The sequence below is a fragment of the Metopolophium dirhodum genome, chromosome 8 (assembly GCF_019925205.1).
Source record: "Metopolophium dirhodum isolate CAU chromosome 8, ASM1992520v1, whole genome shotgun sequence".
NCBI lineage: Eukaryota > Metazoa > Arthropoda > Insecta > Hemiptera > Aphididae > Metopolophium > Metopolophium dirhodum.
In genome coordinates, this window is record NC_083567.1 from 35573854 (window position 1) to 35586951 (window position 13098).

A 13098-nucleotide genomic window follows, 5' to 3' on the forward strand; every position below is an offset into this window, starting at 1 on the left:
AAAATTCAAATTTAATTAAGTTCAAATGAAATTTTGAAACTGGATAAGTGAAAAAAAAACACAAAATATTATGTGAACTATGCCTTAAATTAATTTTAAGTTATATTTTTCCTTTACTTCAAAATACTTAATATCACATATTTTACTTTTTTATGTTTGAATTGACGAATTAAATATTTTTTTTAACAACTAACAATGGTTCCATCTTAAAAGATGAGTTTTTTCTCACAAATAGTGTACCTATTGAGGACGTAGGTAGGTATGTTCTAAACTATATAATATTTTGTTCCAGATTTTGATTCATATATCAAATGGTTTATATAAAATTTAAATATTCCATATCCCAGCCTTGAGCAATTGTTTGAAGGAAACAGGATTTGAAAAATATTTCTTGTTGACGATCACCTTAAAATCATTATAGAACTTTTGGCGCTTTTTTTATGTTCCTATTTTCAGGGGAGATAATTAATTTTTTACACGGAGTTATTCCAAAATATACCCGACGAAATTATTTCAGCTTTAGTTATAAATAATTTGCAATGATTCATTTACAATAAATAATTAAAAATAATATTACAAATAAGAACATCGTTCAAAAAATTGTTAATTTACAGGGTGAATATCCAATGTAAAAAATGTGATTTTCAAACGCTCATAAAAAATTAATTTGACTCCATTAAGCCTTATGTTTTTTTAAATGTAGGAAAACTTATGAGTCTTGTGTTCAATTTTCAAATTATAGATACAAAAATAAATATTTTTATGAATTTCTAACTCAAAATAATTTACATTTTAAACCAAAAAAAAATATGAAATGTGCAAATATATGCAAATTACAATTAATTGTTTAAATATTTATTTTTGGCTTTAAGTTCAACGTTTTTTAAATATCTGCTATATTGGAAAGTTTGATAAATAAGAATGTAATGATATCTACATCATTGCGCCTACACAGCTTCATGATTCAATATTACCAAATAACCACAATAAATATCTGTACCCATGTACCCATTATATTACCCAAAATTATACATAACAATAACAACAACAATCATACTCATTATAAAATCAAATTACAAAACAACATCATAATAAACACTATCAAAACATAATAAATATATATACCCATGTACCCTGATATTAATCAAAATGTACAAAAACTATTAATAACTAATAACCATATGTAAACATATTTACAAATGTCACTAATCTTACAATAACATATTTTGATTATACCCATGTATTCATGCAAAATAAACCACAAGAATTTAATATGGAACAACAAGGTATCAAAGATCAATACTATAAGTAGAACCACCATTTTGATACTCAGATCAGTCTGTTCATCTAGCCATCAGCTGAGTCGGATCTCAGCAGCACAGTATCACACGCACCGTCTTATTTCTCTACCAAAATTATAAAGCGATTATTAACTTAACGTACTTATTTCAAATCTTATAATATATCTTGTTGTGAATTATTAAAATAACTTTTATTTCAAACCAAAATTGTACTTACATTATTTCGAAAAAACTAACATCGTCAAAGTTCTCATTTCAAATTCTATCATCGTTCAAGTCAAGCAACATCAACCAGGTAAGAAATTATAATAATACTTACTCACACAATTCCAATAATAAAATCATCATCAACGATAAGTTAATAAAGTTAAGACACGCAGGCTCAGGTGCATCATAAATAATCATAAATCATCATAACCTTCGTTTATAAATCTATACACTCACGATCCCAATCAATCGTAATAATTATATGCTTTAATTTATAATAAAATATAGGATAATGAAAGTCGACATTCAAAATCCCTTTAAATTATTATTTATTAAAATAGCTAACTATACCACCTCAGTTAATATAATATTATTATAAGGTGAAGTTCTATCAATAACAACGTACATGCTTATTTTTAAATCATCACAAGAAACAGTTTATCAGAAAAGTAATGATCATAATATTTTATAATCCATACATTATTTTGTAGTAGACTATATTATTAATATTCAAATTATTGTATTGCTCTACACGATGACTCCATCATTGATATTATATTGTCTTCTATCGCCATTTATCAGAATATTAATGTCATTACTCATTCGCGTAAGTTTTTATATTCTATATAATACGTTTATAATATCTTGGTTCATGGCCCGTTTAAAGTTATACAATTATATTAATTGACTTCTTGTCATAAAATACACATGTCGTATCAACATTGTTTAATTTATCCATCACCAACAATAATAATTATTCAAAATTAAAATTAAAATATATTATGTACAACAATCAATAGATTTAATTCTGCATAATTATATTAACTCCGCAGTTTGCCCGAAATATGAGGTATTGCGCATCATATTATTATATCGTTAAAAATATTATTTTTTACTTTTTACGAACATTATGAAAATCCATAATAATAATAATAATAATATATGGAAGTATAGAACATTAGAACATATTATATTATATCATAATATACATAAATATATCTATACAGCGGCGATCCTTGCAGGCTGCAGCTTATAGGTACCTACGTAATAAATAATAATCATGTTAATATGTTACATGCCTATAAGTACCTACTCACATAATTATTATATTTACATATAATATTATATCCGATATATATCTAATAGTAGATTGTAGGAGGTATATAAATTACAGTCAGAAGTGATTTTTGTTATTTAATATTTAATATTTGGTTATCGACGATATGGACGGGGATCATGCAAGGTTACCAATATCATACCTATATACTTAACTCGCACGCATCTTACCTACGCATTACCTATATACATGACATATAGGTACCTAATATATAGAATGACGGGAATAAGTGACCCATTTCATCATGAATGGCGTGCATGATGATATTAATAATTGATATTATTTTCCTATGATCTGTCTTTGGTCGGCGGCATAGACGACTCGACGTCATCTCTGCTATCGGTCTGGGTTCCGGTTCCGGTTCCAATGTCGGCGCCGTTGAGGTGCTCGCACAACGACCGCATTTCCGTCTGCTGGTTGGAAATGGTCATCGCGATCTTCATGCAGTACACGACGGCCGCCACGATCGTGATGATGAGCGACACCAACGCAATGCCACCGAAGATTATTGTATTGACCCGCAGCGGGCTGCTGTACCGGCGCGTCTGCGGCTTCCTCTTGACCTCGTACACCAGGTTGCCAACGGTGACGATGATCTCGTCGTTGACCAGGACCGCCGGCAATTCGTCTTCGTCGTCTTCGTAGTCATCGATCATTTGGTCTTCGCTTGAACGACCGCCGTGGTCCTTGAACGACAGCCGTTTGGGCGGCCGGCACACGATGCGATCTTGTTCCACGGACGTGACGTTGCACGGTACGCCTGTGTTGTGGAACAGGACTGTCAGGTCAGCATCGTGGTCGTAACCTTGGTCCATGTTCAGGCCGTAGACGTTAACAGTGCGTCCATCCGTGTCAAAGTCCGTGTACACCGGGTCCGGGTACAGCGTGTAGTCGGGCGTGCCGGTCGGCGGCACCATTTTGATGATGCTGTTGTTATAGTCGGCCTGGAACCCGAACTTCAGCGCGGTCACCTGGTGCGGTGCGGGCCGGTTGATGGTCGGCGCCGTACACAGCAAGTACGTATTATTTTCCACCACGCACCCACCCGTGTACTGAATTCCATTGTATGACACGTGCACCAGTGGGTTACGGATGCATGCAAAGTTCTGGCCAAGTACTGGAAGCCTTGTTCCACCGGACGCTATGCCCCTGAACGTCTGGCCACCGTCCAAAGCCGGCGTGGACGTGTATACGAATGGAGGATCGTGCACGTACTTGTTCAGGTAGTGGTCGAACTCGATACGGACCGCACTAGTGTCCGTGCTGTTGCTGGCACCTGTTATGCACATCACCTCGTTTGTGGTCCGTGACTGCACCGCGCACGTGATGTTTTCTCGAATGTACACACGAACAGTGTTGCCGGCATCCATGAATCGGCCACGGATCGTGATCTTAGTGCCACCGGTGGTCGGGCCGCACAACGGCCACACGCTCGTTATTACCGGCTCAACGAAGTAGAAACTCTGGTTGGACCGGAGCGTGAACGTGGGTAGCAACTTGTTCTCCTCCGACCTATACGTCACCTCCACCGGGCCCTGGTTCAGTGCACTCGTGTTGGTCGGAGAAATGGTGCACGTGACGGCCGTACCGTCCATGGACACGGTGGGCAGCAGGCATCGGCTATCGGCCACCTTGATCACGGTCACCTTATTCTCGGCCAGCGTCCGGTGATTGCTGATGACGATTCGTATTTCCGTTCCTCCGGCCCACGACCCGTACAGTGGGGAGATGGACTCGATCCGGACCTCTGGACATTGGATCAGAACGTCTTGCATCGGTACTACGTGACCAGGGTCGTCCAGCCGGCGGACGTCGCATTGCTGGTACGATCCGGTACACGGGTTGCTCTTGGGACACCACTGGCAGTAGTACCGGTACACGTTGTCGTCCCAAAGACACACCTTGCACTCGTCACTTGGCCCCAGGTGGTTGTCGGTGACACACGCGTTCCGGGGCACCGTGAAGTCTAAGTAGTGGTCACTCTTGTCGTCGAACGCCAACGGGACGCCGTTCATGGAGATCGCGAAGTAAACCATCGATGACAGCGACGAATTCACGGACTCCAAGTAGTTGGACTCGCACGCTATCTGCCGCCCGCCACTTTCCACCTTGCCAGGGTACTTCATCTCGTTTAGGTGGCAATATACCCCTCCCCGTTCGAGCAGTACTTTGAACGTGCCAGTCGGGTCGTTAGACACCTTCACGGTCACGTTGCGGTTCGTCGTGGTCAAGTTGGTCTGTTTCTGGTAGTTGACCGTGAACCGCGGACACCACCCGACTTCGCGCACCGCCTTAGTCGGTGGGTGGTGGTGACCGTCGTCGCCCGAGTCTTCGATCAGTTGTTTTTCCGTCGCTGCCGTGTCATTGCATGACTGTCGCACCAGCGACCAGCTGCAATCGGGGGCCGCGGCTGTGCATTTTGTGCACGTGTCTCGAGCCACGCAATCCGCGGTCACGTTCGGCCGCATAGTGACAGTGGTTTGTTCAGGTACGGTCGTCGAAGTCGATCCGGCCGCTGCTGTCATACCACTGCCCGTCATCGTCGACATCTATATATAGTATAATAGGGACGCAAGTTCAGGGATTAAAATGTTTTTAATTTTTTGTTTTTATTATCAACAAAATTATTGATATTTTTGTAAATCATAAATATCATTTTTTAACATTTTCGTTTTAACAGACCCGTTTTCTACACGTTTTTGTTTTTAATTTTGATGTTTTTGAAGTTTTAGGGTATTTATTTTTTTTGAATCTACCTACCTACTATAGTTTAAGTTAAGTAGTATACTAAACATAAGTAATAAAATATGTTTTGGTTAAATTAATGTATAGATATCTACTTTAAAAATATTTTGAAAAATAATTTAGCCCTATAGAAACTAATATAATATATGTGGGCGAAAGGAGTACCTAAGTACATATTAATATAATATTATATAAATATATTTATGTTGAAAGTATGTGACACCCGCTTATGTTGTCTCCGTCTTAAAAATGGACAACATTGCAAATTTGAGTTTAGATCAGCTTGCAAACCTGCTATAATTTTTTGTTTAAAACTATTGTTTTGTTTTGTTTTGTTTGCTAAATAAATATTATTATTATTATATAAGATAAGAAAATCTGTGTTCTCTCAGAAGAGAGTTGTTTTTTACAATACTTTAATTTTTAAGTGATATAATATGATCATTTTTAAATATTAATATTTTAAAAACCTACTCATACCTGACTTAAAAATTGAACTATCATAAAAATACCTACAATAGAGCACAGATAATATTAATTTTCTATTCTATATGGTTTATATTAAGACACAAAATATAATTTGCCGAGAGAACTATATATCTACTATATGATATGCGTTAGTAGGACTGAGACATGCGGACACTATACGTTGACGTAGAGTAAGAAGATCGTAGTAAGTGGATCCACTTAAATATAAATAGGTACCTACCTACTCAATAGTGATTACATTTTAGATTCTGAGCAGAGCAAGAAAGCTAGTGGTTTTACGATGGTGTTTATTTTATTTTTTATTTATTTATTTTTTTTATCTTGTATACAACATTTCTACCAGAAGGAGTGCTTTGATTTCAACATGATGTCATTTTTCGATTTTCTCAATAGTTATTTAATGCCACAGGAAAAACAAATTACGAAAAACCGCTAAAAACAGGATTTTAATTTCTAACGCTTTGCTTATCACCATAGAAACGAGTAAAACATAGTGACGAATTAGTGTTTTTTTACAATATTAAATAACTGACAAATCGTCTCCGCTCAGAATCGTTTTTCGTATACGATTATATTAAATCATTGAATTCAAATTTAATACAATCCATTATACAGTGACCCACTTGTAACCTACTGTAAAGCGGAGCGACACCCACTTGCTCACCTAACCTAACCTCTTAGGCAACCGATTTTATTTAACGTTTCTATAATAAATTCGGATAGGTATTGTTTTAAAAAATTAGTACGTAACGTCATGAAGGTTTACCTTTTTATTTAGCTTAACGTTTTTTAAAACTTTCGGTTTTTAGCATTATGTATATATTATTTATTTATTCTAATTAGCTATTAATACTTGACCGTAATAACTAATAGTTATGGATACGTCATGCCGTCACAGAATAGGAGATCTAAATGTTGTCTTATTTTTTTTATTTTGAAAAAATAGTTAGGTACCATGATAATTAATATTAATAAATAGGTATTAAAAATGTCTCGACACATGTTAAAGGGAAAATATTACTGAGAATATCATCTAAAATGCGTTTTTATTTTGTTCGTTCTAATATTATTATGTCAGCAGTATCAGATTCGATAGTGCGTTTAATAAGGTTAATAACCAATTACGTCTGCTGACTCTAAACCATTAATTATTCTATCTTCATCTGAGTCCAACGTCCAACAGAAGATTAACTATTATTATTTGGTGGTTCTTCTATATACATTAAAGGTTTTACATTTGTATTATGGCTGCAATTGAATATTTGTTTTAAATTTATATAGAATTCTTCTTCAAATTTTTTTTTATCCAGTTATTTTATTAAAAAATTTAAATATAAATCGATATAAATGATATATATTTTTATGATATTCAATTAATAATTTAAGAACTACTCATTTTATTATCTGTAGTATGTGTTTGACTAACTCCGAAAATTGAGCAATTATTACTTTTAATTAGGATATAATATTACGTATAAGTAATTATATACAATTATTTTAATTTAATTTAATTTAGTTACATTAACATATTTAAAGTTTAAACTATTATTAGGTTTTTATGCATTGCACAATATGATATTATGTTGATTGTTGATAACAAATAAAAATAATAAAATATCATATAATACTGAATTGCATATGAATGTATTATTATAGATACATCTATAAAGGCCAAAACCCAAAAGTGAAAAGAGGTTTAATTTTAACATTCATAACTTTACTCTATAAATTATAATACATAGATATACGTACAATCACTATTGCCAGCCATAGTCCATTAGTAAATAAATGGTTCCAAAAACGTTTTTTTGAACGTCTGCCCACAAACATGTTACCCATGTTTGTAAGTTCTCCTGAAATGAAACAATTATTTTGTTAGACAGTATATAAAATAGAAATATTTTTGATTATAATTTTAATTTATTCTAATTTTTTTAGACTTTTTTAATTAAAAATGAATTAATATTGTGTTGTTATATTTTTGATGATGATAAATCTTTATCTTTATTTTTGACTTTCAACCTCAAAATGTAACATTACGTTCTATTGAATTATTAATACCGAACATCTTTTTACTTGTGTATAAAATATTAAAATATATCATATTATTATTTCGAAGTGAAACTTAAGGATGGTTCTTTGAGGACGATTGAGTGTATTATTAAAAGGAGCTGCCGCTTTGGTATTCTATATTCATCGAAGTGTTTAATTTTTATACTTCGGTGGATAAACACAAAATACGATTTTAACTCAGTCTACTGAATGTTTAGTCGTTAGAATAAAATAATATTAAAATAAAATTACCGACTCATTTAACCTTTTTAATGTTTGAAATTTTGAAACTTCAATATGCCGGGTATACTGTAAGAGACAGTATCCAATAGAATATAATATGTAAAAGTGACAGTTATAATTAAAACTTGAAAGGTTAGAAGTTAATTTTAAGTTCACGTATATTATGCAAAAAGTTAGGTTAATTAACTTTAAGCTATTAAGTTAAAATTAAATTTACTTTTAACTTAACTTCTCTAACTTATTAAATCGTCAATGCCCGGCTCCAGACTAATCGTGTACTGAATATTACTGAGAATAATTAAATTATGTCAACTGCCTATATTGTAAAAAACTAAAAACTATGAACGTGGGTGGGTCTATACACGAATCGGCTTCTTGGATTCTGCGGAAAATAAGTGATATATACACGACAATATGCAACATTCGTTTTCCGGAATGTCACATTTTTACGATAAGATATTATGTAATTATCGTTAAAAATGTCCTGGTTAATTGAATGATGTAATGTTCGTAAAACTCAGTAAATCGGTAAATTTTGTTCAAAATGGGTGATGTAATTTTTTTCAAATTTTTAAAAAAATTATGAAATACTTGTTTAATTTATTACCTTCTCAAAACTTTAGTTAAATGTGTACATAATATTATGAATATTTATATTACCTACGCATGACTTATTCCTAAAATGTTTTCAACTTTATTATAAATTAATAATTATTAATTATATTGTTACTATAACATTGTATGTGAATGAACCATCAAAAATGTACTTACTTGCGGTTCGCATCTTGTGAGTTGTGAGTAGAAAAATATTGTAACCGTACAAGTTTTAAGTCCGAGATTTTATTTTCAAAAGTATTTTAAAATTTAAATAAGCAATTACATTTAACTGCGATGCTCGTTCTACAAGCGATCGAAACGTGTTGTATCTACTGCAACTACTATTCAAGTAACTCAACCTTCGTCTAAAATAAATCATGCTCTTAAAGGGCTATTATATGTTTATCATATTTTATGCTTATTAACTAATGGGCGTAGACAGATTGTGTCAATAGTCGATGGTTATACAATTATATATAGAACATAGATATGCGTAGATATATAATATTATAATACATATATTGTCGTTGTCGTATAATATTAAAATAAACTCAATAAAAATATGTTCCTGATTTAGACGACATAGGTCATTACACTATAGAGTAGGGCCTGGAAGTTCATTCATTAAAAACTATCAATTATATGCGCAAATTATGCATTTAGTTTTTTTTACGTTAGGTTTACTAAGTTTTTCATAGAAATAATAATTAAAAGAGGAGGTAAAAGGGTCACAATTTAATTAATGTGAAATATGTTGCATATTAGATACCTTAGAACTACAACTAATTTGTATTTACAACTAAACCTTGTGTTCGGACCCTCAGAGCTTAGAACATTCTCGTTACGTGGTATCCACACGGCGCAGGCGAGTCACTATATAATTTCTGATGCAGGAAAATGTAAAATAATTCATTAAATCATATAATTAATGCTTGGAATTACTGATTGCTTCCATGTTTCATAAGTAAACTTAACAGTTCTACGGATCTGGTGGCATATTCGAGAATATAACGAATAAAAATTAAGGTCTTAACTAAATTTAACCGGTCAAAATAAAGTCCAACAAATTTTGAAAGTTGCCCAACAGTGCCCAAAAAATCGCAAAGAACTTGTTTAACATTAAAACACATTCTTAACAAACAGTTGCGCTGCTGGAATGAACTTGGCAGCGCTAAAGTTGAAATAAGCCACATTTTGAAAGTGGAGGTCCAACAACTTGCCAACAAATATGTTGAATTGGTTAGTTAGATGTCTGTTAATGTAATGCTGCTAAGTTTACAGGAGTTAGCTATGACAGTATGACTAGGTACCTGAAAATACAAGTTTCATCTGTGAAACGCTGCCACGATGTTTTAAGTTAATTGCAATACTAACGAATACCGTTTTAATTATTTTTTTTATATAATTCTGTCTCAATAGATTCAAAAATGTCTACGTAATTAATTCAAATATGTTTTCAAAGTTATTATCAGAGTAAAACTCAAGCCAGTACGTGTTAGGTTGAGGATGGGACCGCTTATAATAAATAATACACAACTAATAAGAATTAATTATAACATAATAACTAATTTATTATTTTAATACATCATAGACATACATTTGTCTAGCCCGAATGCGAAATGTATTATATGTACGAATGTATTATATGTGTGTGTATGCACTATACAAAAGTGCGCAATACTATTTATTTAAATGGAGATTTTTACTTTGATAGAAAACAATTTTGGAAAATGTTACTTTTTTCGAAATTAGATTTTGGCAACATACCTGTTGCTGGCTATTTTAATACAAATTTTACTTTTTTTGAATTTTGTGATAGAATGATTTTCGAGCGAACGTCATAACTAAGCTAGATAGTTTACGGCACCACCGAGTAACAATTTGCCAAAACAAATGTTAAAAATGTTAGATCTATTTAGGAATGGGATTGAAAACAGTTTTTGAAACGACGTTTATGTTACTTTTGTCTATATTATTCTTAACTGAAAAATAATTTGCACATTTACGTGATTTTGATGAATTCCGTAGAAATTCTAACTTCAACTAATCATAAAAATTTAATGCGGATCGAAACTCACTTTGTTGAAACATTATTAAAACAGTTCATAAGGAATCTGTCATCACAATTTTTATGTTTTTGATCAAGCGAAAAAATATTCATTGAATGTAATTGAAAAAAAACTTTAAAAAATGGATTATGTTTCATGGCTATAAAGCTTTAAAATTGTCAAAATGTTATCAGAAAATACTAATATTAACATCTGGGGGAAAGTTAAAGGATCGACAATCAATCGTTTTTGAGTTACATCAAAAAAACAAACCTTATTTGTCCAAAATTGGTTTTGCTTCGCTCTGAATCTAAAATAGCAAGAATCGAAGTCAACGCATAATGTAGGTATTATTTTTATCATAATTAATTACTATTTGGATACCTACAATTAATATAAAAAATAAATAACATTATAAATGCTACGTAGGTATTCTTCGAAAAATGATTTATTTCAAAACTTGTATTTACTATCTAGTATTGTTTTGTTTTTAATTATGTTACACTAATTAGTCATAGTACCTATAATAAATAATCACCGAAAATCCAACCACCCACCCACCAAATTGTGTATGTGTTCGCCGCCAGTTCTTTACGTGTACGTTTAAAGTTCCTTTTTCTTATAAATCGAAGTTTGGTTTGTGTAATCATCTGCTGTTGCAACACATCTATATAACAATCAAATAAAAACGATAATATGCGTATCTTATATGGATAAACGATAAATGTGTAGTATAGCAATCTATGAAACGTGGACAATCCTGAATATTTTATTTTGAAAATTTTATTTATTATATTAATTTTTAATATTTTTTAATTTTCATTAAATATGATTAACTGGTGTGTGGTTCAAAACGATAATGTGATATTAGATAAATGTGCGTCTTTGATAAATATCAGCGTGTGCAGTATTAAACGGAATAATTTTGGAAAATCTGCCCGGAATTGATGTATACAAATGTACGGTTTTGAACGACGACCTTTTTTTTTGAAAGTGTGCGGTGATAATGACCGCCGATATACATTTTCAACAAGAAATTCATTTTTAAATTTTAAATTTTATAAATTTTGTCAAAAATCAAACTTTAATTTCCTATAAAAAAAATTGTGCTCATTTTTAACGGTTTCAACTGCTTATTTTATACACAACAGTTATTTGTTTTTAAATTACAGCAAAATAAGAAAATTATTACATGTGAAGTCGAGTGAATATCAACTAACAATAATCCCTGAAATGTTAGTCAAAATTAATTAAGTAATAATTATGAATCTATAACTTATAAGCAACAAACATATATATGAATCATTTTCACATTTTATACATTTTCATATTTGTTTTAACCTTTTAAGATATAATTTCACAATCAGAGGTCATAATAAATGCGACGATTTGGCAACAGTTTATTTACAAAAAAAAATAAATACAAATTTATTTTATTACTATTATAACCTGTAACCCATAGAAACCATTTCTAAGCAAAACATGTTTTAGATTCTGAGAGGAGCGAGGAAGTTAGAATGGTTTTACAATGGTGTTTTTTTTAAAAATTTTTTTTTATCTTGTATACAAAATGTCTACCAGTAGGAGTGCTTTGATTTTAACATATATTATCTTTTAGCAAATTGGATCAATATGGAACCTACTTTAGAGAGGTCATTTTTTGATTTTCTCAATAGTTATTTAATGCCACGGGAAAAACCACTGACAAATTACGAAAAACCGCTAAAAACGGGATTTTAATTTCTCACGTTTTGTGTACCACCATAGAAACGAATAAAAAACAATAATATTATAATATTAATTCAACAGGCTACAATAAATAGATATAAAATATGCAGACTGACAAACCGTCTTCACTCAGAATCGTTTTTCGTATACAATTATATTAAATCATTGAATTCAAATTTAACACCATCCATAACAGTGACCCACTTGTAACCTACTGTACAGCAGATTGAAACCCATTTGCCCAACCGTTTTCATTTCTATTGTGAATCATGAGATTCTAATGCGAATTTCGGAAAATCTTTATTTAGTGGCTTAGTGCACCATTGTCCATTACATGGTGATACGAATAAGGTACTATCAAAATGGCAAGTCCCTATTTAGCTATCAAAGTTTAGACTCTATGTTGATCAGCCAGGATACGTTTGATTACATACATAATATAAACATTTTACGTTGCATAATATGTAGGTATAGCTTATAATTTATATACACTATAAAATATATGATACCTAATTTTTTATAATACACATAGTTGATATTTTAACAATAAGTTGAAATAATTGACCAAATG

The 13098-nt window shown here is 32.0% G+C and overlaps 1 protein-coding gene across 1 annotated transcript; it reads right to left on the bottom strand.

The window, feature by feature from the left end:
* Nucleotides 1-2219: 2219 nt before the first annotated feature.
* Nucleotides 2220-9111, bottom strand: LOC132951460 (plexin A3-like). The gene is made up of 3 exons (XM_061023283.1): nucleotides 8926-9111; nucleotides 7612-7712; nucleotides 2220-5174 (listed from the first exon to the last, which is right to left on the bottom strand). Exons 1-3 carry the CDS (start codon nucleotides 8936-8938, stop codon nucleotides 2913-2915), a joined length of 2376 nt encoding a protein of 791 aa, XP_060879266.1. The 5' UTR covers nucleotides 8939-9111; the 3' UTR covers nucleotides 2220-2912.
* Nucleotides 9112-13098: the final 3987 nt, after the last annotated feature.

What these genes read in the sequence shown, in the direction of transcription:
- LOC132951460 (XM_061023283.1), bottom strand. An exon ending in TATGGCTGGCAATAGTGATT is followed by an intron (nt 5,175 to 7,611) that starts GTACGTATATCT and finishes TACTATATATAG; the next exon opens with ATGTCGACGATGACGGGCAG.